General features: G+C 44.7%; 1 protein-coding gene across 3 annotated transcripts in view; it reads left to right on the forward strand.

Annotated features, from left to right (window-relative positions):
• The window catches only part of CNBD2 (cyclic nucleotide binding domain containing 2), a 65,683-nt gene that overhangs the window by 30,268 nt on the left and 7,457 nt on the right, over window positions 1–27,958 (forward strand). The window contains exons 8-11 of one of the 3 annotated variants that reach the window (XM_010386565.2): window positions 2,186–2,300; window positions 14,279–14,456; window positions 16,782–16,902; window positions 27,395–27,564. In XM_010386565.2, the coding sequence (XP_010384867.2) occupies window positions 2,186–2,300; window positions 14,279–14,456; window positions 16,782–16,902; window positions 27,395–27,564 (584 nt within the window). The remainder of the gene's footprint in view (window positions 1–2,185; window positions 2,301–14,278; window positions 14,457–16,781; window positions 16,903–27,394; window positions 27,565–27,958) is intronic. The other 2 variants (XM_010386566.2, XM_010386567.2) reach the window with 2 other exon arrangements.

Consider the following 27,958-nt stretch of genomic DNA (forward strand, 5'->3'; position numbering starts at 1 on the left):
GCAGAGCGAGACTCCGTCTCAAAAAATAAATAAATAAATAAAATAAATAAATAAATAAATAAATAAAATAAAAATAAAAACAAACTATGCAGTAAAGATTTCAAATCTAAACTTTACAGCTTCATAAATTTTTATATATATATACACATGTGTGATCATTACCCAAATCAAGATAAAAAACATTTCCACTACTCCACAAGGCTCTCTTGTGCACCTTCCTAGAGAAAATCCCCCCACAAAGCCTAGCACTGTTACGACTTATGTCACCACAGGTTACTTTTGCATGTTTTTGAACTTCGTATAAATGGAATAATACAGTGTGTATTCTTTGTGTCTGACTTCTTTTGCTCAACTGAATATTTGTTATTTTTAGTTTTATAAACTATGGTGTGCGTAGAATAATATGGAACCATTAAACATGGTACTGTAGAACCATATTGTTTGGCATGAAAGAGGTCTTTGATATATTATTGAGTTTCTAAAAAAGTTATAAGAGTCAGTTGTACGTAAATGAATTCATTGATGAAAAATTGTAGATATACATCTTATACGTTCATAGAGAAAAGTTTGAAATAATATTCACTAATATGTTACTACTAGTTATTTCTGGGTGTCAGGATTAGTGTAGTTTTTATCTCTATGTTTTTCTGTCTGGTTTGAATATTTTTAAACTTTTAATTTTGGAATAATTTTAAATTCATAGAAAAATTATAAGAATAGTACAGAGAACTCCTGTAACTGGGACTACAGGCATGCACCACCATGCCCAGCTAATTCAGCTAATTTTTTTTTTTTTTTTTGAGACAGAGTTTCGCTCTTATTGCCGAGGCTGGAGTGCAATGGCGTGATCTTGGCTCACAGCAACCTCCGCCTCCTGGGTTCAAGTGATTCGATTCTCCTGCCTCAGCCTCCTGAGTAGCTGGGATTACAGGCATGCGCCACCATGCTTGGCTAATTTTGTATTTTGCATTTTTTTTTTTTTTTGAGACAGAGTTTCGCTCTTGTTGCCCAGGCTGCAGTGCAATGGCGCGATCTTGGCTCACTGCAACCTCCGCCTCCTGGGTTCAAGCGATTCTCCTGCCTCATCCTCCCGAGTAGCTGGGATTACAGGCATGCACCACCACACCCAGCTAATTTTGTGTGTTTAGTAGGGAGGGGTTTTCTCCATGTTGGTCAGGCTGGTCTCGAACTCCCTACCTCAGGTGATCCGCCCGCCTCGGCCTCCCAAAGTGCTGGGATTACAGGCGTGATCCACCACGCCCAGCAATTTTGTAGTTTTAGTAGAGACAGGGTTTCTCCATGTTGGTCAGGCTGGTCTCGACCTCCCGACCTCAGGTGATCTGCCTGCCTCAGCCTCCCAAAGTGCTAGGATTACAGGCGTGAGCCACTGCACCAGATTAATTTTTGTATTTTTAGTAGAGACAAAATAATTTTGTGTTTTTGCCATGTTGGCCAGGCTGGTCTTGAACTCCTGGGCTCAAGTGATATTCCCACTTCAGCCTCCCAAAGTGCTGGGATTACAGGCCGTGAGCCACTGTGCCTGGCTTATATTTAGTTCTTATGCTTCTTCAGTTACTTGAACTTCTTATGGTGAGTAAATAACATTTTCATTAAAAAGAAAGAAAGAAGAAGGAAGGAAGGAGGGAGGGAGGGAGGGAGGGAGGGAAGGAAGGAAGGAAGGAAGGAAGGAAGGAAGGAAGGAAGGAAGGAAGGAAGGAAGGAAGGAAGGAAGGAAAGAAGGAAGGAACTAGACTGGGCGTGGTGGCTCACACCTGTAATCCCAGCACTTTGGGAGGTCGAGGCAGGTGGATCGCTTGAGGTCAGGAATTCGAGACCAGCCTAGTCAACATGGTGAAACCCCATATCTACTAAAAATACAAAAATTAGCCAGGCATGGTGGCACATGTCTATAATCCCAGCTACTCAGGAGGCTGAGGCAGGAGAATCGCTTGAACTCAGGAGGCAGAGGTTGCAGTGGGCCGAGATTGCCCCATTGTATTCCAGCTTGGGTGACAAAGTGAGACTCCATCTCAAAACAAAAACAAAAACAAACAAAAATCCTGAAACCACTTGCATTAAGCAAATAAAATGGGATAAGATGCAATTCAGAGAGATTTTCTTCAAAGCCTGGCCTGCCTGGAGCCTTAGGGGTTAACCCTTTTGCTGTGTCTCTTGCTGTGTTCAGGGCAGCTGTGAAGTCCTGCGGCTGTTGGACCTTGGGGCCTCCCCTTCCTACCACAGATGGATCTGGCAGCACCTGGAGCTGATAGATGACAGGCCTCTGAAGACCCACCTGAGGGGTAAGCTGCCTGGCCCGTCTTACAGCAGGGGGCGCCTGGGCCCGTCCTGTTTCCGGTTCCCAGCCCAGAGAGCCTTAGAAATCTAGAGCCAGCCAGCCTGACAGCGTATCTCATCTGCGCCCTTCTTCTACCAGTGGTGGAAACCTGGTCTGCAAGGCCCTGCCCTCCTTTCCAGCCCCCCCTTTTTTTTTTTGAGCCTTTTCCCTTTTGCTTTTCAGGTTCTCCCACATGACCGTCAACTCCTTGCCTCACATATCCCCCACCTGTTTTTTCACCCAGCTCTCTTCTGCTTTTTAAAATTTACTTATTCTGTCTCTGGATTTGCCTATGATGGACTTTTCATATAAATAGCGTCATACATTATGTGGCTTTTTGTGTCTGACTTCCTTCACTGAGCACCGTGTTTTCAAGGTCCATTTATGTCGTAGCAGATATCATTTCTTCATTCTGTTTTATGGCTGAATAATATTCTAATGTATGCATAGACCACATTTTTTTGGTCCACTTATCAGTTGGTGAACATTTGGATTGTTTTCACTTTTTGGCTGTTTTGAATAATGTTGCTATGAACGTTTGTATGCAAGTTTTTGTGTGAACATATTTTTTAGTTCTCTTGGGTATTACCTATATGCCTAGGAGTGGAATTTCTGGGTTATATGGTATCTTAGTCAGTTTTCTATTTCTGTAGCTGAATATCTGAGACTGGGTAACTATTATAAAGAAAAGAAATTTATTTCTTATAGTTCTGGAGGCTAGGGAGTCTGAGGTCGAGGGGCTGCATCTGGTGAAGGACTTCTTGCTGGTGGGGACTCTTCAGAGACCCGGGGCAGCAAAGGGCATCACATGGAGAGGGAGCGCTTCTCTCTTTGAGATCTCAGACTACACATCCTTCCTTGAAGAAGTCTTCCTGATTTCTCATGCTGGACCAGATCTTCCATCCTCTGCTATATCCCATTCAAGTAACCTTCAAATACCATTCAAGTACCCTTCAAGTACCATTCAAGTACTCTTCCATGTTATATAACCCCACTGAAATCGTACAACTGAGTCTGAAATGCTTATTAAACATCTGTTTCCCTTGCTAGAATATAAGCTCTATGAGGGCCTTGTATTCCCAGGACCTCATATCATGCCTGGCATCTAGTAGGTGCTCAGAAGCAAATTATAGGGTTAATGGATGAACATATTTCAGCTGCTGTGTGTGGTGTGGATACATCCCAGGCTGTGAATGTGTGTGCACTCTCCACAGCCTTATCCACATTCATGTATCTAGTAACTAGTATGAATAACAGTGATCATTTATTGAATTCTAATTGTGTGTGTATTATACTGGGCTTGACTGTTTATACATATTGCATAACTCACATAATAGCTCTCTTTCTGTTTTTTTTTTTGTTTGTTTGTTTGTTTGTTTTTGAGACAAAGTCTCACTCTGTTGCCCAGGCTAGAGTGCAGTGGTGCAGTCTCAGCTCACTGCAACCTCTGCCTCCCAGGTTCAGGCAATTCTCCTGCCTCAGCTTCCTGAGCAGCTGGGATTACAGGCACACACCACCACGCCCAGCCAAATTTTGTATTTTTAGTACAGATGGAGTTTCACTATGTTGGCCAGGCTGGTCTCGAACTCCTGACCTTAAGTGATCTGACTGCCTTGGCCTCCCAAAGTGTTGGGATTACAGGCATGAGCCACCACACCTGGCCTAATAACTCTTTAAGAAGGTATGATTGTACCATTTGACACATGAGGAAACTGGCTCATAGGGCAAATAAGTAGCAATGTGGGACTCTAGAGTTGGGATTCTAACCCAGGCACAACTGCTTCCAGAGCCCAGACTTTTTTGTCTTCATAAACATCTCCAGCCTTCTTCATTCTCCATTTCGTGTTGTTGGACATAGACATTGTCAAGTAACAGCCTCTAGAACTGGCCAGGGTGATAACCAGGCTTCCTGATTCTAGGGTAGTATTGTTTCCATTCACAGCTCTGTGATGGCATTTTTATTTTTTTCTCCTTCCATCCTCTGCAGATCTTTTTGTGTCACCCACTTGGGTCAAGAACCCTAGCCCTCAACAGATATTTGCAGTGGCTCAGGTGTCTTATCTCTTACCTCATGCTCAGTACTGGCATGCTTCTCCCCACATCCCTTGAGATTGTAATCTATGTATCCTGGGCCCTTCTCCCCAAGGTCTGCCTTATAGATACAGCCAGTCCTCCTGAGATTAGAACTGAGGCCAACACAGGGAGGCAGAGGAGAAGGGTGGAAAAAGGAGAGGTTGGAGCTGAACAGAGCTCGATTTGAGTCCCACTTACTAGCTGGGTAACTTTGGTGAGTACTCAAAGTCTCTGGGCCCGGTTTCTTCATATCTACCTTGGGTAGTGTCATGGTTGGGAGCATAGGCTCAGAGTCCACTGCTTCTGCTTGAATACAGGGTCCTTCTCTTATTAGTGATGTGATACTGGGCAAGTGACTCTATGTCCACGTGCATCAGTGCCCTCAAAGTCTGTAAAATGTAAATAATGGTCCCTACCTCATAGGATTGTAATGACATTGAGCAAATTAATATATAAAAACTCTTAGAACACTACCTGGCTGCATAGGCAGATGGCAGATGTTTGTTATCATTACCACACAGGCTACTAGGAAGGCCGAGTGAGATGATGTATGCATGAGGCCTTGTAAGTACTCAGTAAATGTTTCTTCTCACGTCAATTCTTGTTTGTCACTTTTCCACTGTCAATCCATCAGAGAAAAAGCTGCATCCCACAAATTTTGATATGTTGTATTTTCAGTGTTAGTTCAAAATACCTTTAAATTTCTCTTTTGATTTCTTCTTTGACCCATGGACTATTTAGAAGAGTGTTTAGTTTCCAAACATTTGAGGGATTATCCAGCTATCTTTCTGTTATTGATTTCTTTTTTCTTTTTCTTTTCTTTTTTTTGAGAGGGAGTCTTGCTCTGTCACCCAGGCTGGAGTGCAGTGGTGCAGTCTTGGCTCACTTCATGCTCCACCCTCCGGGTTCAAGCAATTCTCCTGTCTCAGCCTCCCGAGTACCTGGGATTACAGGCACATGCCACTAAACCCGGCTAATTTTTGTATTTTTAGTAGAGACGGGGTTTCAGCCTGTTGGCCAGGCTGGGCTTGAACTCCTGACTTCTGGTGATCTGCCTGCCTCGGCCTCCCAAAGTGCTGGGCATGGTGGCACATGCCTGTAGTCTCAGCTACTTGGGAAGCTGAGGCAGGAGAATTGCTTGAACCTGGGAGGCAGAAGTTGCAGTAAGCCAAGATCATGCCACTGCACTCCAGTCTGAATGACAGAGCAAGACTCTGTCTCACAAAAAAAAAAAAAAAAAAATTATTAATAGAGTTGTTAAAATCTCCAGCCATAATTATAGATACATTTTTCTCCTTGTATTTCTGTCTGTTTTGCCTCATATATTTTGAAGCTCTTTTTTTTTTTTTTTTTTTTTGAGACGGAGTCTCGCTCTGTCACCCAGGCTGGAGTGCTGTGGCCGGATCTCAGCTCACTGCAAGCTCCGCCTCCCGGGTTCACGCCATTCTCCTGCCTCAGCCTCCCGAGTAGCTGGGACTACAGGCGCTGCCACCTCACCCGGCTAGTTTTTTGTAGTTTTTAGTAGAGACTGGGTTTCACCATGTTAGCCAGGATGGTCTCGATCTCCTGACCTCGTGATCCGCCCGTCTCGGCCTCCCAAAGTGCTGGGATTACAGGCTTGAGCTGAAGCTCTTTTATTATATGCATAGATATTTGGGATTGAACTCTTAATCATTATGAAATGAATTTATTTGTCCCTGGTAATATTCTTTGCTCTAAAACCTACTTTTTCTGATATAAATTCAACCACTTCTTTTGATTTAATGTAGCTTCCTTTTGGTTAATATTAGTTTGGTATATCTTTTTCCATCCTTTTGTGTTTAACCTATTTTTGTCTTTACATGTAAAAGTGAATTTCTTAAAGGCAGCATATAGTTGGGTCTTGCTTTAAAAAAATCCTATCTGACAATCTGCCTTTTTATTGAGATGTCTAAATCATTGACATTTAATGTTAATATTGATTATGTTTGGATTTAACTCTACCATCTTGCTATTTTTTTTTTCTATTTGTCACACCTATTCCCTTTTTATTCTGTTTTTCCTTGCCTTTTGGATTATGTATTTTGTATAATTCAATCTTATTTTCTTTGTTGGCTTATTAGCTGTTTGTGGTATTATTTTCACGGTTGCTTTATGATCATTGTATATACTCTTAACTTATCACAGTCTACCTTTAAGTGATATTATACCACTTCATGTATAGAATCAGAACCTTACAACAATATATTTCCATTTTCTCCTCCTGGATATTATGCTATTGTGATATATTCTACTTTCTTGTATATTAAAAACCTTACCATACATGGTTATTACTTTTGCTTTAAACAAGTATCTTTTTTTTTTTTTTTTTTTTTTTTTGAGACGGAGTTTTGCTCCTGTTGCCCAGGCTGGAGTGCAATGGCACTCGGCTCACTGCAACCTCCACCTCCTGGGTTCAAGTGATTCTCTTGCCTCAGCCTCCCTAGTAGCTGGGATTACAGGTGCCAGCCACCATGCCCAGCTAATTTTTTGTATTTTTAGTAGAGACATGGTTTCATTATGTACGTTGGCCAGACTGGTCTTGAACTCCTGACCTCAGGCGATCCACCCACCTCAGCCTCCCTAAAGGCTGGGATTACAGGCGTCAACCACTGCACCCAGCTTAAACAAGTATCTTTTAAGTATATCTAAAAAATAATAAGAAAAGACTCTTACATTAACCTACATAGTTACTATTTCTGATGTTCTTTGTTCCTTTATATAGATCCAGATTTCTACCTCATACCATTTCCTTCTGCCTGAAGTACTTCCTTTAACATTTCTTGTATTTCACGTCTGTTAGTGATGAATTATTTCAGTTTTTCTATGTCTGAAAACTATTTTATCTTCATTTTTGAAAGAAATTTTTGCTGGATATAAAATTCTAGGTTGACAGGTTTTTTCTTTCACTAGTTTAAAGATGTTTCATTAAGGCCTGTTTTTTGGCTTACATTGTTTTCAACAAGTCCGTTCACATTTTTAGTTATTTGAGACATTTTCTGGCTTGCATTGTTTTCAACAAGAAGTCCATTAACATTTTTATTTATTTATTTATTGAGACAGAGTCTCACTCTGTTACACAGGCTGGAGTGCAATAGTGTGATCTTGGCCCACTGCAACCTTCACCTCCCCGGTTCAAGCGATTATTCTGCCTCAGCCTCTTGAATAGCTGGACTAGAGGCATGCGCTACCATACTTGGCTAATTTTTGTATTTGTTGTTGTTGTTTGTTTCTGAGATGGAGTCTTGCTCTTGTTGCCCAGGCTGGAGTACAACGGCACAACCTCGGCTAGCTGCAACCTCCGCCTCCCAGGTTCAAGTGATTCTTGTGCCTCAGCCTCACAAGTAGCTAGGATTATAGGTGCCCGCCACCACACCTAGCTGATTTTTGTATTTTTAGTAGAGATGGGGTTTCGCCATGTTGGCCAGGCTGGTCTCAAACTCCTGACCTCAAGTGATCCACCTGTCTTGGCTTCCCAAAGTGCTGGGATTACAGGCATGAGCCACTGCACCTGGCCAACATTTTTATTTTTGTATGACCTCTTTGTATAACCTTGTATATTTTCTGTACACAGTGTACCTTTTTGCTTTGGCTGATTTTGAATTTTTTTTGTCAATAGTTTTAAGCAATTTGATTATGTTGTGCCTTGGTATAATTTTTGTCATGTTTCTGTGCTTGAGGTTCATTTAGTTTCTTGGATTCCTGGGTTTGTATTTTTTAAATCAGATTTGGAATATTTTGACCATTATGTTTTCAAAAAAGTTATTTGTCTTTCCCCCTCCTCCACTTTGAGAACTCCAATTACATGTATATTGGATTGCTACATGTGTATTGGATTGCTGTGTTTCACAGCTCACTGATGTTCTGTTCATTTTTTTAAATTCTTTTTTTTTTTTCTTTGTGACATTTTGGATAGTTTCTATTGCTATGTCTTCAAGTTTTCTAATCCTCCTTCTGCATTGTCTAATCTGCTGTTAATCCCACCTAGTGTACTTTTCATTTTAGACATTTTAATTTTTATATCTCAAAGTTTGATTTGGGTCTTTTTATAATTTCCACAACTCTACTTAATATACACAATATTTTTTCCTTGGAATATAATTATAATAGCTGTTTCAATGCCCTTATGTACTAATTCCATCATATGTGTCACTTCTGAGTCAGTTTCAATTCATTTTTTTCCTCTTCATATGGTTTATATTTTTCTATTTCTTTGCATCCTTCATGATTTTTTAATAAGATGCTAGAAAATGTGGATTTTGGGTACTGCATATTTGTTATTCCTGTAAATATTTCTGAACTTTGAGATGTAGTCACTTGGAAGTATTTTGATCTTTTCAAGACTAGCTTTTAAATTTGTTATGCGGGGTCAGAACAGTGTTTAATCTAGAGCTAATTTTCTCCCATTCATGAAGTAAAACCATTTTGTGTATTTCAGAATGCCCCATGACTTGAGAGGTTTTCTATTCTAGTTATTGGGAACAGGACTATTTCTGGTCCTGTTTGAGCTCTGATGATTTATCCCTCTAATCATTTGGGGTGATTCTTTCCCCAGCCTTGAGTAGTATACTATGTAATAAATTGCCCCAAAACTTAGCAACTTAAAATAACAGACATTTACTTCTCCCAATTTCTGTGAGTCAGAAATTTGGGCATAGCTTAGTTTGGTGCTTCTGACTCAAGATCTCTTATGACCCAGCTACTTGGGAGGCTGAGGCAGGAGGATTATTTGAGTCCAGGAATTCAAGACCAGCTTGGAAAACATAGCAGGACTCCATCTAAAAAAAAAAAAAAAAAAAAAAAAAAAAAAAAAAAAAAAAAAAAGGCCAGGCGTGGTGGTTCACACCTGTAATCCCAGCACTTTGGGAGGCCGAGGTGGGTGGATCACAAGGTCAGGAGATCAAGACCATCCTGGCTAACACGGTGAAACCCCGGCTCTACTAAAAATACAAAAAAATTAGCTGGGCCTGGTGGCAGGTGCCTGTAGTCCCAGCTGCTCAGGAGGCTGAGGCAGGAGAATGACGTGAACCCGGGAGGTGGAGCTTGCAGTGAGTGGAGATTGTGCCACTGTACTTCAGCCTGGGCGACAGAGTGAGACTCCATCTCAAGAAAAGAAAAAAAAAAAATCTCTTGGGGTTGCCATTGTCAGCCAGGGTTGTGGTTTCATCTGAAGGCTCCTCTCGGAGGGACCAACTTCCAAGCTAACTCACATGGCTATTGGCCAAGTGTCTGGCCTCATGGGTGTCTCTACAGGGCTGTTACATGACATGGTAGCTTGCTTCTCCAAGAATGAGAGAGAGCAACAGAGAACATGCCCAAGATGGAAGCCACAGTCTTTTTATAACTTAATCTCAGAAATAAAATCTCATCACTTCTGCTGTATCCTGTTATAAGTGAGCCCAACCTACACTTAATGGGAGGGTATTACACAAGTGTGTGACTGGTAGGAGGTGGGGGTCACTGGCAGCCATCTCAGAGGCTGCCTACCACTGGTAGTTAGTTTCCCATTACACTCTCAGCTGTACTTCAAGGGAAACTCTCTGCAGATCTTTGGAGTTCTGTCTTTATGCAGCTCTCTTCTCTCTGGTTCCCTGCTCTGTGGACTCTAGCTGCCTTGTCCTCCCCTATGTCTTCTGTCTCATCAATTCAAGGAGATTGCTCAGCTCCATCTGAATTACCCTCCCTGCCCCATGGCCCAGAAAATCTTTAGGCAGCAAGCTGAGGCAGTAGTAGTGCTCACCTCATTTGTTTTCTGTCTTGTGTGGATGATTGTCCTTTATTGTCTGATGTTTAATGTCTTTTTTTTTTTTTTTGAGACAGGGTCTCACTCTGTCACCTAGGCTGGAGTGCAGTTACCCAATCATAGCTAATTGCAGCCCCGACCTCCTGGGCTCAGGCAGTCCTCCTGCCTCTCCTGAGTAGCTGCGACTATAGGTGTGAGCCACCACGCCCACCTAATTTTTCATTTTTTTTTGTAGAGATAGAGTCTCACCTTGTTGCTTAGGCTGGTGTTGAACTCCTGGCCTCAAGGGATCCTCCTACCTCAGCCTCCCAAAATGCTGAGATTACAGGTGTGAGCCACCACACCCATCTTTCAATGTCTTTAAAACAATTTTTTTCATAAATGTTGTCCAATATTTTCAAGTAGAAGAGAAAATTTAGTCCCTGTTATTCCATCTTGGCTGGAAGCAAAAGCAGAAGTCTAGATCTGTGTTTTTAATAGTTGAGTTTTATTGTATTATATGCATATATGATAATTTAATTACCTTTTACAGATATTTTGAATTCTTTTTCAAATGTTTACCCTACTGTGGCAAATTTCCTGGTGTGTTTATCTTTGCATCTGTGTGCAAGGAAAAGTGTTAGACAAATTCTGAGAATTACTGGATCAAATAGTTCAACAGCCCCCAACCTTTTTGGCACCAGAGACTAGTTTCGTGGAAGACAATTTTTTCACAGATAGGGGCAGGTGGTGATGGTTTTGGGATGAAACTGTTCCACCTCTGATCATCAGACATTAGATGGAGCACACAACCTAGATCCCTCTCATGCACAGTTCTCAGTAGGGTTTGTGCTCCTATGAGACTCTAATGCCGCCACTGATCTGATAGGAGGTGGAGCTCAGGTGGTAATGCTCATGCACCCACCACTCATCTCCTGCTGTGCAGCCTCATTCCTTTTTTTTTTTTTTTTTTTTTTGAGACGGAGTCTCGCTCTGTCGCCCAGGCTGGAGTGCAGTGGCCAGATCTCAGCTCACTGCAAGCTCCGCCTCCCGGGATTATGCCATTCTCCTGCCTCAGCCTCCCGAGTAGCTGGGACTACAGGCGCCTGCCACCTCGCCTGGCTAATTTTTTTTATTTTTTAATAGAGACGGGGTTTCACCGTGTTAGCCAGGTTGGTCTCGATCTCCTGACCCTGTGATCCGCCCGTCTCGGCCTCCCAAAGTGCTGGGATTACAGGCTTGAGCCACCGCGCCCGGCCAACAGCCTTATTCCTAACAGGCCATGGACCTGTACCAGTCCATGGCCAGGGGATTGGGGACCCCTGAAATAGTTAATCCGGTGCATACTGGCTATGTACATTTAAAACGTTGATAGATATTGTTGAAGTGCCTTTCCGAAAGATCATTCTCAGGGCTTTTTATGTGTTTTGTTAAGCCAGATCTACTCCTTGTGGAATTTGGATTTATTCCCATTAACATTAATTTGAGGGGCCAGGCATGGTGGCTCACGCCTATAATCCCAGCACTTTGGGAGGCCAAGGTAGACGGATCACAAGGTCAGGAGGTTGAGATCATCCTGGCTAACACCATGAAACCCTATCTTTACTAGAAATACAAAAAAATTAGCCAGGCGTGGTGGCAGGTGCCTGTTGTCCCAGCTACTTGGGAGGCTGAGACAGGAGAATGGTGTGAACCTGGGAGGTGGAGGTTGCAGTGAGCCGAGATCGAGCCACTGCACTCCAGCCTGAGCAACAGAGCAAGACTCCATCTCAAAAACAAAAAAACAAAAACAAAACAAACAAACAAAAAACATTAATTTGAAGAGTTGATTCTCATACTGGAGATTTTTTTTTTTTTTTTTTGCTTTTTTTTTGAGATACAGTCTTGCCCTGTCACCCAGGCTGGAGTGCAATGGCACAATCTTGGCTCACTGCAACCTCTGCCTCCTGTGTTCAAACAATTCTCTTGCCTCAGCCTCTCAAGTAGCTGGGATTATAGGCATGTGCCACCATGCCCAGCTAATTTTTTGTATCTTTAGTAGAGATGGGATTTCACCATGTTGGCCAGGCTGGTCTCAAACTCCTGACCTCATGATCTGCCCACCTCGGCCTCCCGAAGTGCTGCAATTATAGGCATGTGCCACCACACCCGGCTGGCGATCTCTTTTTTAATCAATGTTATTGATATATATTTTTTATATAATAGAGTACACATATTTTAATGTGTGTAGTTAAATGACAAATTAGAAAAAAAATTCTTTTTGAAACAAGGTTTCACTTTGTCACCCAGTCTGGAGTGCAGTGGCATGAACACGGCTCAGTACAACCTTGACCTCCCAGGCTCAAGTAATCCTCCCACCTCAGACTCTTGAGTAGCTGGGACTTCAGGCATGTGCCACCACACCCTGCTAATTTTTGTATGTTTTATAGAGACGGGGCTTTGCCATGTTGCCCAGACTGGTCTCAAACTCCTGAGCTCAAGCGATCCTCCTGCCTTGGCCTTCCAAAGCATGGGATTACAGTGGCGTGAGCCACTGCACCCAGCCATAGTTCCATGACAAATTTATACCTCTACAGTCAAGTTATAGAACATTTCCATCACCCCAAAAAGTTCCCTTGTGCCCCCTCCCAGTCAATCTCTACCCCTCACCCCTGCCCTAGGCAACCACTGATTTGTTTTCTGTCATTATGGGTTAGATTTGTCTTCCTATGGTTTCATATAAATGAGATCATACAGTATGGACTCTTGTATCTGGCTTCTTTTACTTAGCATGCTGAGTAGTTTATTCCTTTTTATTTCTGAATTATATTTCCTTTTAGTTTTATTTTATTTTATTTTAAGAGATTAGGTCTTTCTATGTTGTCCAGGCTGAACTTGAGCTCCTAGGTTCAAGCAATCCTCCTACCTCAGCCTCCTGAGTAGCTAGAACTCAGGTATGCGCCACTGCAACTGGCTCTTGGTGATCTTTTAAAATAACTCTCATGGAGGGCCTATTATATGCTGGCACTGTGTTAGGCATATCACATTCTTTATCTGCAATTCTTTTTTTTTTTGAGGCAAAGTCTTACTGTTGCCCAGATTGGAACACAGTGTCGTGAACACAGCTCACTACAGCCTCAACTTCCTGGGCTCACGCAATTCTTCCATCTCAGTGTCCCCAGTAGCTAAGGCTACAGGTGTGCACCAGCATGCCTGGCTAATTCTTTAATTTTTTGTAGGGATGAAGTCTTGCCATGTTGCCTAGGCTGCTCTTGAACTCCTGGGCTCAAGTGATCACCTACTTCGGCCTCCCAAAGTGCTGGGATTACAAATGTGAACTACCATGCCCGGCCTATAATTCTTACAATAGTTCTATGAGGGCTGTAATGATTATATGACTTGTCTAAGGTTCCATGACCAGTCATCCATTTATCTTTTATTGCTGACCCTGCCCCAATTTGAAAGCCCAGTTTGAATGCCAGGATAAATATGGTCTGTTAATGGAATGATATGAGCTTTGAATCCAAGAGACCTGAGTTCAAATCCAAGCTTTAACCTTTTTCTGGGTGACTTGAGCTCTCTGCTGTTCATCTTATCTCTTAAAGTATGTTAATCACCCTTCTCCAGATGTAATGGATGTAAAGGCTCTAGCAGAGGGCCTGCCACCCAGGGACATTGCATGGAGGCCACAGTGTTTTATCTTTCTTTTTTAAAAAAAAAATTTCCAGCTGGGCATGGTGGCTCAAGCCTGTAATCCCAGCACTTTGGGAGGCCGAGGCGGGCGGATCACGAGGTCAGGAGATCGAGACCATCTTGGCTAACACGGTGAAACCCCGTCTCTACTAAAAAATACAAAAAACTAGCCGGGCAAGGTGGCGGGTGCCTGTAGTCCCAGCTACTTGGGAGGCTGAGGCAGGAGAATGGTGTGAACCCGGGAGGCGGAGCTTGCAGTGAGCTGAGATCCGGCCGCTGCACTCCAGCCTGGGTGACAGAGCAAGACTCCGTCTCAAAAAGAAAAAACAAAACAAAAAAAAAACATTTCCACATGTGCTAGACCATCGAGGTTCCTGTGATAAGCTTCAACTACTACCACCATAACCGTCATATATGCAAAGATCCATAAGTATCTTTTCCTGTGCTTTCTCTAACAGAATACTCTCCTATGGAAAGGTTTAAGGAATTCCAGATCAAGTCATATCCTCTACAAGACTTTAGCTCCTTGAAACTTCTGCATCTCAAAAAAGCCTGGGGGTTACAGGGGACAAGCTTCAGCAGGAAGATCAGAACCTCAGGAGACACTTTTCCCAAGATGCTGGGCCCAAAGATCCAGTAAGCTCAGCCCTTGGCAGATAGATGGGTCCAGACTGTGGTTGCAAAGAGAGATAATACTTATATGGCAGAATGTCGGGGATGCTGGAGAGGGGGCAAAGGTGGAGGACACAGGTCAATCCCAAAGGGTTGTGCATGAGGCAGCCTAGAGATGTCCTGGGTCTGAGAGCCAGGACCTGCATTCTCCACCTGTAACTCACAAGGCTACTTCAGGCATTCAGCCACGTCTTTTCTCAGGTCCTCAGTACCCCATTTAAGGAAGAAGGGACTGGACAGATCTTCCGGCTCTGACATTCTGTCGGTCTGTGTGTTTCTGGGCCCTTTTGATTCTGAGCTGCTTCAGAAAATTCTGTCCCTCTAAGGAAGGCAGTTATAGCACAGTAGATAAGAGCCTGTGTTTGGAATTAATCCTGCCTTGGCCACTTATTTTAGCTCTGTGTCCCCAGGCAAGGGAGTTGACCTCTCTAAGCTGTATTTCTTGGTAGATAATAGCATCTAAGTCTTGGGGTTGTTGCAAGTCAGCAGTTACTTGAGATACTGATAATTATAGTTAACACTTACAGAATACTTTTTGTAGCTGGGCATAGTGGCACATACCTGTAATCCTAGCTACTCAGGAGGCTGACACAGGAGGATCGCTTGAGCCTAGGAAGTTGAGGCTGCAGTGAGCTGTGATCATGTCACTGTACCCCAGCCTGGGCAACAGAGCAAGACCCTATCTCTTAAAAAAAAAAAAAGGAAAGAAAACAGGCTGGGCGCGGTGGCTCACGCCTGTAATCCCAGCACTTTGGGAGGCTGAGGCGGGCGGATCACCTGAGGTCAAGAGTTCGAGACCAGCCTGGCCAACATGGTGAAACCCCATCTCCACTAAAAATACAAAAATTAGCTGGGTGTGATGGCAAGCGCCTGTAGTTCCAGCTACTTGGGAGGCTGAGGCACAAGAATCACTTGAACCCAGGAGGCGGAGGTTGCAATGAGCCGCAATCATGCCACCGTACTTCAGCCTGGGCAACAGAGCAAGACTTCATCTCAAAACAAAACAAAACCCCTTTTCGGTGCCTAGTACTGAATTATCTAATTTAATCTCCATAACAACTCTACGAGTACTATTATAATCATTCCCATTTTTCAGGTGAGAAAACCAAGGTATGGAGAGAGGTTAAGTTGCTTGTTCCAGGTTGCGCAGGTAGAAAGTGGCAGAGCCAGGACTCAAACCTGAGTGGCTCAGTGTTGTTATCGGTGCGATATGAGGCGGTATGCAAACTGGTGTGAGGTGGATGCAAACTGGGTGCTGTGCTTTTGTTTTTTCTGGTGAGAATGAAGAGCAGAAGAGGAGACTCAGTGGGGACCAGCCTAGAAGCAGCTCACTGCTGGGCCCAGAGGAGCACAGCCCCCTCCCCCTGCTACTTTTGAAATTGAAGTGTCATAATGAGACTAACAATGGCACCAGTGTCAAAATCCCTGCATTCCTGCAAGGGCCACTTCTTGCGAGTCCTTTGCCTGTTAACATTTCCAAGCTGCTGGCCTCCATAACGAGCACCCTGTCACTTTTGAGCTGTGATGGATAATCCTTCCGAAGAATCTAGGTTGCAGTGAGCCAAGATTGTGCCACTGCACTCCAGCCTGGGCAACAAGAGCAAAACTCCATCTCAAAAAAAAAAGAAAAGAAATTCCTTCTTGACTGGGCGCAGTAGTTCATGCCTATAATCCCAGCACTTGGGAGGCCAAAGCATGCAGATCACTTGAGGCCAGGAGTTTGAGACCAGCCTGGGCAACATGGTGAAACCCTGTCTCTGCTAAAAATTAGCCGGGCATGGTGGTAGGCACCTGTAGTCCCAGCTACTTGGGAGGCTGAGGCAAGAGTATCACTTGAACTCCAGAAGTGGAGATTTCAGTGGGCAGAGATCCCATCAGTGTACTCGAGCCTGGTGACAGAGTGAGACTCTGTCTCAAAGGAAAAAAAAGAAAGAAATTCTTTCCTCATGCTGAGCATGAGAGGGCCAGCCGGGACTTCCCACCCAGTAGGCCTGGCTTGGCTGCATGGGATCATCAGCCCCTGCCTCCAGGAGAACAGCCCTCAGGTGTTTAAGGGGAGGGCCTGTATCACCTTCCTCTCCCAAGTCTCGTCTTTTGCACCCTCCAATTCCTGACAATGGGAGTCAGTCTCTTCCAGGACTTGATTTTGAATTTTCTCACCTTCTGGGGAGTTGTGAATTCCCCAGGGAGGGGAGTCCTCCATGTGCAGAAGAGTGAGAGCTGATTAGCCAGGGCCTCAGGAGCAGACTGTGTTACAGATGAGCTCTCTAACAAGCTGTCACATTTCAGATCCAGGCCTGTTCAGTCGATCAAATGTGCCATGATCAATACCAAGCTTGGTGAGCTCCCCAAGGAGGCTGCAGTAGGGGCCTACATGAAGGTGCACACTGTGGAGCAGGGAGAAATTTTGGTGAGTATGCCAAGAGCTTTGTTCACCACGGAGTATGTAACACAAATGGGCTGGAATGTTAAGTAATGACAGTAAAGGTTTAAAAACACTTCCCTCCGTATTTGATGATATCAAGGAATTGTGTTGATTTGTAAAGATGTGATAAGAATAGGCCTGGCACGGTGGCTCACACCTGTAATCCCAGTGCTATGGGAGGCCGAGGTGGGCAGATCACAAGGTCAGGAGTTCGAGACCAGCCTGGCCAACATGGTGAAACCCCGTGTCTACTAAAAATACAAAAACTAGCCGGGCATGGTGCACCTGTGATCCCAGCTGAATCCAGGAACAAGGCAAAGATGTTCCCTCTTACCACTCCTATTCAACACTGTACTGAAAGCCCTAGCTAGTCCATTCAAGAAAAGGAAATAAAAGGCATACAGATTGGGAAGGAAGAAATAAAACTATCTTCGTTTGCAGATAACATTATTGTCTGTAGATAATTCCAAACAATTTTTTTAAAAAGAAAAACCTCCTGAAACTAATGAGACTATATAGCAAAGTCACAGGATACAAGATTAATATACGAGAGTCCATTGCTTTACTTATACCAGCAATGAACAATTGGAATTTGACATTAAAAAACACAATACCAGCTGGGCACAGTAGCCCCAGCGCTTTGGGAGGCTGAAGGCAGGCGGATCACTTGAGGTCAGGAGTTCAAGACCAGCCTGGCCAACATGGTGAACTCTCGTCTCTGCTAAAAATACAAAAATTAGCTGGGGCCAGGCATGGTGGCTCACACCTGTAATCCCAGCACTTTGGGACGCTGAGGCAGATTGGATCACTTGAGGTCAGGAGTTCAAGACCAGCCTGGCCAACATGGTGAAACCCCATCTCTACTAATAATACAAAAATTAGCCAGGCATGGTGGTGCACACCTGTAATCCCAGCTGCTTGGGAGGCTGAGGCAGGAGAATCACTTGAACCTGGGAGGCGGAGGTTGCAGTGAGCTGAGATCGTGCCATTGCACTAAAGCCTGGGCGACAAGAGTGAAACTCCGTCTCCAAAAAAAGAAAACACCCAAACCAAAAAGCCAGGTGTGGTGGCGGGCACCTGAAATCCCACCTATTTGGGAGACTGAGGCACAAGAATTGCTTGAACTCGGGAGGCAGAGGTTGAAGTGAGCCGAGATTGTGCCACTGCACTCCGCTTGGGTGACAAGAGCAAAACCCCATCTCAAAAAAAAAAAAAAAAATTAATAACAAATCCATAAATTACCTAATATTTTTACAGAATCTAATTTCTAAAGAATTCAATTTCTAGGCCATGTGCGGTGGCTTATGCCTGTAATCCCAACACTTTGGGGGGCCAATGTGGGTGGATCACCTGAGGTTGGGAGTTCAAGACCAGCCTGACCAACATGGAGAAACCCCGTCTCTACTAAAAATGCAAAATTAGCCAGTCGTGGTGGACACCTGTAATCCCAGCTATTTGGGAGGCTGAGTCAGGAGAATTGCTTGAACCCAGGAGGTGGAGGTTGCGATGAGCCGAGGTCGCGCCATTGCACTCCAGCCTGGGCAACAATAGCGAAACTCCGTCTCAAAAAAAAAAAAAAAAAAAAAAAAAAAAAAAAAAAAAAAACACACACACAATTTCTAAGGAATTCATTATGAAAAGGCTAAATATTGCATGATTCCAATTCTATGACATTCTGGACAAGAAAAACACTATAGAGATAGTAAAATTATCAGTGGTTGCAAGAGGTTTGGAGTTCAGGAGATGGGATGAATAGGTGAAGCACAGGGGACTTTTAGGGCAGTAAAATTATTCTCTATGGTACTGTAAATGGTGGATACAAAAGCATTTGTCAAAACCCATTTAATTTTACAGCACAAAAAGTGAATCTTAATGTATGCAATTTGTTAAAGAAAAAAATCAGGCCGGGCGCGGTGGCTCAAGCCTGTAATCCCAGCACTTTGGGAGGCCGAAACGGGCGGATCACGAGGTCAGGAGATCGAGATCATCCTGGCTAACACGGTGAAACCCCATCTCTACTAAAATTACAAAAAATTAGCCGGGCATGGTGGCAGTCGCCTGTGGTCCCAGCTACTCTTGAGGCTGAGGCAGGAGAATGACGTGAACCCAGGAAGTGGAGCTTGCAGTGAGCAGAGATCACGCCACTGCATTCCAACCTGGGTGACAGAGCGAGACTCCATCTCAAAAAAAAGAAAAAAGAAAAAAATCATCTAGGAGGTCAGTGGATCCTAGGAAGGAATACAAACTATGACAAGATAATCTAACCATTACAGATGTATGAAACAATCTCTGTGAAGGAGTTGGGGGAAAAGATGCTGACTTAAGTAACTTTGGAAATGAGTGGAGTTGGTAAGACTAAAGCAAAAGGAACTGTGTCTGAGCACTGTGCCCTAGTGATAAAGCTGTTTCTCATGAAGGTGTGGGTTAACAATACTTCTACTACTATACATGTACACAGTGTTAACACTGAAATAAAATAGTTCAGTAAATGGATGGCAGAGGGTGGGAACCAGGTTTTTCACAATTTAAGCAGGAATGTCTAGAAAGCAGGGGGAGCCTAGAATGCTCCATGTAGTAGATGGATTAGAGTTGAAAACATCAGTAGACACTCAAATTTAGCTCAATATATACTTACAGATAATTATGTATAGAAATATATGTGTAGGTAGGTCAGGCATGGTGGCTCACGCCTGTAATCCCAGCACTTTGGGAGGCTGAGGTGGGCAGATCATGAGGTCAGGAGATTGAGACCATCCTGGCTAACACGGTGAAACCCCGTCTCTACTAAAAATACAAAAAAATTAGCTTGGCATGGTGGTGGGCGCCTATAGTCCCAGCTACTCGGGAGGCTGAGGCGGGAGAATGACAGGAACCCGGGAGGTGGAGCTTGCAGTGAGTGGAGATTGTGCCACTACACTCCAGCCTGGGTGACAGAGCGAGACTCCATCTCGGAAAAAAAAAAAAGAAATATGTATGGGTATGGTTAGAAACATACAACTGTTTTGCTCTGTCAGATCATAGGGCCTAAAAGAAATGATACCCTTCCAGCAATGAGCACACTTAGCACTTGGATCTTGGTTGGTTGGTTTCTTTCTTTCTTCTTTCTTTTTTTTTGTTTTTTGAGACAGAGTCTTGCTCTGTCACCCAGGCTGGAGTGCAGTGGCGCCATCTTGGCTCACTGCAACCTCTGCCTCCTGGGTCCAAGTGATTCTCCTGCCTCAGCCTCCCAAGTAGCTGGGATTACAGGTGCCCGCCACCAGGCCGGGCTACTTTTTTGTATTTTTAGTACAGATGGGGTTTCACCATGTTGGCTGGGTTGGTCTTGAACTCCTGACCTCGTGATCCACCCACCTCAGCCTCCCAAAGTGCTGGAAATACAGGCGTGAACCACTGTGCCCGGCCTCTTTTATTCTTTTTAAGAGACAGGGTCTTGCTCTGTCACTCAGGTTGGAGTGCAGTGGCAAGTGATCATGGGTCACTGCAGCCTTGAACTCCTGGACCCAACCAATGCTCTCACCTGAGTATTGTGAATAGCTGAGACTGCAGGTGTGTGCTGCCATGCCCAACTAATTTTTTTATTTTTTGTTAGAGACAGGGTCTCACTATGTTGCCCAGGCTGATCTGGAACTCCTGGCCTCAAGCGATACTCCCACCTTGGCCTCCCAAAGGGCTGAGATTACAGGCATGGACCATCGTGCCTGGCCTCCATACTGTTTTTCATAAAGGCTGTCCTCATTTATATTCCCACCAATAGTGTTTGAGGGTTCCCTTTTTTCCAAATCTTTGCCAACATTTGTCATATTTTGTCTTTTTGATGGTAACCATTTTAACAGGTATAACTCAATATCTCATTGGATTTTCACTTTGCATTTCCATGATAATCAGTGATGTTGAGCATTTTTTTCATATACCTGTTGGTCATTTGTATGTCTTCCTTTGAGAAATGTCTATTCAGAGTTTTTTGCCCACTTCTTTTTTTTTTTTTTTTTTTTTTGAAGCGGAGTCTCGCTCTGTCGCCCGGACTGGAGTGCAGTGGCCAGATCTCAGCTCACTGCAAGCTTCGCCTCCCGGGTTTACGCCATTCTCCTGCCTCAGCCTCCCGAGTAGCTGGGACTACAGGCGCCCGCCACCTCGCCCGGCTAGTTTTTGTATTTTTAGTAGAGACGGGGTTTCACCATGTTAGCCAGGATGGTCTTGATCTCCTGACCTCGTGATCCGCCCGTCTCGGCCTCCCAAAGTGCTGGGATTACAGGCTTGAGCCACCGCGCCCGGCCATTTTTTGCCCACTTCTTAACCAGGCTATTTGATTTCTTGAGACTGTGTTGTTTAAGTTCATTATACATTTTAGATATTATCCCCTTATCAGATGTACAGCTTGCAAATATTTTCTATCATTCTTTAGGTTGTCTTTTTACTTTGTTGGTTGTTTCCTTTGCTGTGCAGAAGCTTTTTAGTTTGATGCAATCTCATTTGTCTATTTTTGCTTTTGTTGCCTGTGTTTTGGGGTCATACCCAAAAAAAACCATTGCCCAGACCAATGTCAAGAAACCAGATCATGATTTCTAATACAATTTCCCAATAAAAGGAACAAGCGCTCTTTGGAAAAATGGTTGAATCTAGGACTAGGGCAGGAAATACACAGGATGAGTCTAGAACATATTGTAATGCCAGAAAGTAAGGAAGAGCTGGGGGAGGGGCAGGAACTACTTTAATATGGGAGCATGTCCAAGGACACGGGGGCCACCTAAAATATCTCCCAGTGGCCAAAGCTGAAACAATTTGAAAAACAAAATAAAGCAGTGTTGGATTATAACCAAAAGTACACAATAAACATTCATGAGTGCATATTGATATAAATGAATTAATAATGAATTAATAAATGGAGGAGAAGAGACAAATCTCCCTGCAGAATGAATTTCAAGCAATTTATGTAGCTACACTGTCTTAAAGGAAAGAGAGCCTAACTCTCTACTCCTTAAATGTGGGCCATGCATAGGACTTCCTTCCAAAGAATACAGTATGGGAAGGGGGAATGAAGTAACTGTACAGTGGAAAAAATCTGAAAAACACAGCCAGATCATCAAGGCCGACATCAATAGTAAAACATCATGTTGATAGTATTGTTCCTTGATAGGATGTGATGAAAATATCACTTAACTTCTGTGGCCATCCTCTCAATATCTTGTAACTCAGTCTAATCATGAGACATGATTAGAGGGAAAACATTAGACAAATTCTAACAGTGGCATCCCACAAAATACTCAGTGAGTACCCTCAAAACTGCCAAGATAATAAAAAATGGCCTGAGAAAATGCCACAGCCGAGAGGAGCCTAAAGAGCCCTATTATTATTATTATTATTATTTTTTTTTTTTTTTTTTTTTTTTTTTTGAGACGGAGTCTCGCTCTGTCCCCCAGGCTGGAGTGCAGTGGCCGGATCTCAGCTCACTGCAAGCTCCGCCTCCCGGGTTCACGCCATTCTCCTGCCTCAGCCTCCCGAGTAGCTGGGACTACAGGCGCCCGCCACCTCGCCCGGCTAGTTTTTTGTATTTTTAGTAGAGACGGGGTTTCACCGTGTTAGCCAGGATGGTCTCGATCTCCTGACCTCATGATCCGCCCGTCTCGGCCTCCCAAAGTGCTGGGATTACAGGCTTGAGCCATCGCGCCCGGCCGAGCCCTATTATTAAACGTAATGTTGTATCCTGGATAAGATAGTGAACTAGAAAAAGGGCATTAGGTGAAACAGGAAATCTAAGCAACTCATTGACTTTAGCTAACAATAATGTAGCAGTAGAAGTTCACTAACTGTAACAAAGACTTACCAATGTAAGATGTGGGAAACTGGACATGGAGTATATGGGCACTTTCTGTACTATCTTCTCAATTTTTCTGTAAATCTAAAACTGTTTTAAAAAATAAGACCACCAGGCCGGGCGCGGTGGCTCACGCCTGTAATTCCAGATGCTTTGGGAGGCCGAGGCGGGCGGATCACCTGAGGTTGGGAGTTTGAGACCAGCCTGGCCAACATGGTGAAACCCCATTTCTACTAAAAATACAAAATTAGCCAGGCATGGTGGCACACACCTGTAACCCCAGCTACTCGGGAAGCTGAGGCAGGAGAATCGCTTGAACCCAGGAGGCGGAGGTTGCAGTGAGCCAGGATTGCACCACTGTACTCCAGCCTGGGTGACAGAGTAAGACTCTGTCTCAAAAAAAAAAAAAAAGGAATCCAAGGCTGGGCACAGTGGCTCACACTTGCTGAAGCCCAGGAGTTCGAGACCAGCTTGGGCAACAAAGCGAGACCCTGTCTCTACAAAAAATTAAAAAGTTAGCTGGGCATGGTGACATTTGCCTATGATCCCAGCTACTTGGGAGGGTGAGGTGGGAGGATTGCTTGAGCCTGTGAAATCGAGGCTGCAGTGAGCCATGATTGTGTTACTGTACTTCAATCTGAACAACAGAATGAGAGCCTGTCTCAAAAAAAAAAAAAAAAAATGCAGTAGTGGTAGCAAGGGCAGTATGGATGACCATGCTTGGCTATGAGCTGATCACTATGGAAGCTGGGTGGCAGGTGCCAGAGCTGAATGAGAGGAGGAGGAGCAGTGTGCGGGTGCAGAGGTGGGGCGGGAGAAGGGCTTTCCAGGAGGAGAAATGGGACTCAGCCCGCCTGTGCCTGCAGAGGGCTGTCTCCTGAAGCCTCATATGTGGTCATTTGGCATCTGGGAAACTGTTCCCTCACCAAGCCCTCTCCTCTGTTCCTCTGTCACTATCTCCAAGGTTGTCCTTACACCATTCTCACCCTGTGTTATGGTGGACTGTGCATGCTCCTTCTCTCCACTCACACCAGCCCGTATGTCCTCAGGGCTGGGAAGGTCAGTCCAGTACTGTCTGAGAGGTCCAGTCCCTAGCACAGTCCAGTGGACAAAGGTCCAGTCCCTTTGTCAATGCTGATTATTTTTTAGCTCTTAGAAATGTCTTCCTTTTGTTTAGTAAAACATTGCCTCCTACAGCTTTAAACTAGCTCCTCTCCTCTCCCTGCCCTATGCCCCAAAACAGAAGGAATCTACTTCCTTAGCATGTGATGCCCTTAGGTATTTAAAGAATGCTGTTTTGTTTTTCATTCAACATTTATGTAGCCAGGCACAGTGCCAGTGTTCCGTTAATTATTTTCATATTCACACAGAGTGGCCTCCATTCCTTCGGTCATTCTTCAAGGAGCGTAGTTTCCAGCCTTCCAGCCCATTGCTCCTCCTGGAAAGTCCTTCTGCCTGCCCCACCTCTGCGCCCACATACTGCTCCTCCTGCCACTCAGCTCTGTCACCCGCCTCCCAGCCTCCACAGTGATCAGCTCACAGCCAAGCGTGGTCACCCACACTCCCCCTGCCCCCACTACTGGATTCATTGTTTTAGTGGTCTTATTTTTTAGAACAGTTTTAGATTTACAGAAAAATTGAGAAGATAGTACAGAAAGTCCCCATATGTCCCTCTCGCAGTTTCCCCTGTTATTAACATCTTACATTAATATGTCTTTAGACGTTAGAGTTAATGAAGGTGGTGTCTGCTTCGCTTCAATTTGTTAATGTTTCAGAGTAAGGTGCTCAGAGCTGAACACAGGGCACCACGGGACACTGAGGCCTGGGCAGGATGGAGGCATGAGGACGGAAAAGGCCTTACTCAGTTTGGTAGGCAGTGACAGGAGGGGAGGCTGTGTCAGGAACAGGAACAACAGGGTCTGTTTTGTCCAGGCCCTGCAATGCTGGAACAGGGAGTAAGGCCTTTATTTCCTAGAAGTCCTAGAAGGCTTTGGGTGGGGACTTAGCAAAAGGACCTGGCTGCTGCTTCCCACATAGGGCCAGCACATAGAAGGCCTTCAACAAATATTTGTTAACGTGACCCCTTTGAAGAAAATGTCTGCGGGTGCCTCCGTGAGGTGCCTGTGATAGGACTCTGAGCCCTCTGTGTTGAGGCCCCGACTTCAGCTGTAGGAGAATGGGAGTGGTAACTGCTTGACTGAACCCGCCCCCTGGAAGGTGGGTCACATTGTCCTCATCCTTGGGAGTAGCAGTGTGGAGCTGGGTCAGCCCTGGGAACAGCAGAGGGTGGGGCCTAGGGTAGAGGGACCCAGGTTTTGAAAGCCAGGAGATATAGGAAGTCCAACTTCTCCATGGAACAGGCAGGCTGAGGCCTCTGAGGTGGTCAAGACTGGGCGGGCCAGAGCCATGGGCATTGCAGAAGAGAGGTGGCAAGCAGCACTTCTTATTCTCATTTTGCTTCTAATAGTTAGCTGTGTGGCCACGGGCAAATCACTTTCTCTTTCTGAGTCTGTGTCATGAGAAAATGAGGACAGTCATCTGGGTGAGCTGCCACCTCTAAAGTTGTGTGACTCCATTTGGGTCATTTTTGGGTCACTCATTCAGCAGATATTCCTTGAGCACCTACCATGCTCCAAGCATGGCACAAAGTGCCAGTGTGGCTGAGTGAACTGACATAATTCCTGCCCTCATGGGGCTTATGATCTAGTCAGGACAGACAAGAGGTAGCTAGTAAATACATAGAAAATTACAAATTGCTGTTAGGAATGGAATGGAAAGCAGGGTAGGTGGAGAGGTTCTTAAATGGGGTGGCTAAGGGAAGGCTGCTCTGAGGAGGTGATGTTTAAGCTGAGACCAGAATGATGAAAAGAATAAGCTATGGGGCCGGGCACAGGGGCTCACACCTGTAATCCCAGCACTTTGAGAGGCCAAGGAAGGAGAATTGCTGAGGCCAGGAGTTCGAGACCAGCCTGGGCAACATGGTGAAACCCCGTCTCTACCAAAAACAAAAATTAGCTGAATGTGGTGGTGCACACCTGTAGTCCCAGCTACTCAGGAGGCTGAGGCAGGAGGATCTCTTGAGCCCAGGAAGTTGAGGTTGTAGTGAGCTGAAATCATCCAACTGCACTCCAGGCTGGGGACAGAGTGAGACTTTGTCTCAAAACAAAACAAAACAAACAAACAAAAAAAAGAATAAGCGATGGAACAACCTGGCAGAAAAGTGTTCCAGACAGAAGCGGCAAGTTCAAGGTTCAAGGCAGGAGGGAGGAGGCGTGTTGAGGGGATTGGAAGGGAGGGCAGGGTGGCTGGAACAGACTAAGCAAGGCAGCAGTACACGAGGCTGAGATGGAGGGCCTGGAAGGGTGAGACAGCCCAGGCCTTAGGAGGCATGAGGAGATTTATTTGATCCCAGGTGCTTTGGGAGGCTATTTGAAGCATCTAGCCAGAGAAGCAACTGACTCCAGCTGTGTGCCTGCAGCATGTGGGTTGGAGGTAGCTGAGACAGTAAGCAGGACAGCACTGCTCCTAAGTGGATCCCTGGTTCAAGATTGGGCTCTGCCACTTTGTCTCGTTACCTTGGGCAAGCTACTTAACCTCTTTGTGCCTCAGTTTCCTCATTGTAGTTGCTGAAAGCACAGACTCTGAAGACAGACCACTTGGTTCAAAGTCTAGGTTTATTGCTTTCCTGATGTGTGATGTTGGACAATTTTCTTTTTTTTTTTTTTTTTTTGAGATGGAGTCTCCCTGTCTCGCCCGGGCTGGAGTGCAGTGGCGTGATCTCGGCTCACTGCAACCTCCACTTCTTGGGCTCAAGAAATCCTCCCACCTCAGCCTGGGACTACAGGCGTGCGCTATCACACCTGGCTAACTTTTGTAATTTGTGTAGATGTGTGGTTTCACCATGTTGCCCAGGCTGGTTAAAATTCCTGGGCTCAAGTGATCTACCCACCTGGGACTCCCAAAGTGCTGGCATTACAGGTGTGAGCCACTACACCTGGCGCCTGTTTGATTTTTATCGTAAGTCCTAAGGAAGAGAAAACAGATTTACTCAACAAAAAAAAAGAGCTGTAATTAGACATTGGGGAAATTTTGAGAGCAATAGTGGCAGTGAGATTGCTGGAGTGGGACAGTGGGTAATCTGATTTAGGTGCTCTTCTAATTCCAGGGTCAGAGGAATTCCATGTCATGTAGCAAAAAGGGCCCAGGATTTCTCCTGCTGGTCATTTGCTCAGTGATCCCAGATAAATTCACCTCCTGTTTGAGGCCTTCTTTTTCCCATCTAGAAAATCTGCAGGTAGGCCAGGCACGGTGGCTCATGCCTGTAATCTCAGCACTTTGGAAGGCCAAGGCGGTGGATCACCTGAGGTCAGGAGTTTGAGACCAGCCTGAGCAACATGGAGACATCCCATCTCTACTCAAAATACAAAATTAGCCGGGCGTGGTAGTGCGTGCCTGTAGTCCCAGCTACTTGGGAGCCTGAGGCAGGAGAATCGTTTGAACCTGGGAGGCAGAGGTTGCAGTGAGCTGAGACTGGGCCACTGCACTCCAGCCTGGGCAACAAGATCGAAATTCCGTCTCAAAAAAAAATAAAAATAAAAATAAAAGAAAATCTGCGGGCAGACCTGGCCAGTCTCTGAGGTCTAACTTTCTGTGACTTCTCCCAAGGGTCTTCACCAGGCCTTCCTTCCAGAGGGTGAATGTGACACACGACCCTTGATCCTGATGAGCCTGGGAAATGAGTTGATACGGATAAGGAAGGAAATATTTTATGAACTGATTGACAATGATGACGAGATGATAAAAAAGTTGTTAAAGCTCAATATTGCATTCCCCAGGTCAGTACTGGAAATGTGCGTAAGTCCCATCAGGTGAAATGAACAATTTTTCACCTGTTATTTTAGTAAAAGAAGGAAAAATGTAATACCTATTGCTGACAAGGGTGAAATGAAATGGGAGTTGTTGGTACACTCTAGATAGGCTCAATCCTTTTGATGATAGTTTTAGCACTACATTTCAAATGCTATAAAACTGTCCTGACACTTTGAGACAGAGATTCATCTATGAATTTATAGAGCCAAAATATGGAGAAAGCCCCTGTGTTAAGATGTTCATTGCAGGGTCTGGCGCGGTGGCTCACGCCTATAATCCCAGCAGTTTGGGAAGCCGAGGCAGGCAGATCACTTGAGGTCAGGAGTTTGAGACCAACCTGGCCAATGTAGTGAAACCCCA

Source organism: Rhinopithecus roxellana, chromosome 13, assembly GCF_007565055.1.
Source record: "Rhinopithecus roxellana isolate Shanxi Qingling chromosome 13, ASM756505v1, whole genome shotgun sequence".
Lineage (NCBI taxonomy): Eukaryota > Metazoa > Chordata > Mammalia > Primates > Cercopithecidae > Rhinopithecus > Rhinopithecus roxellana.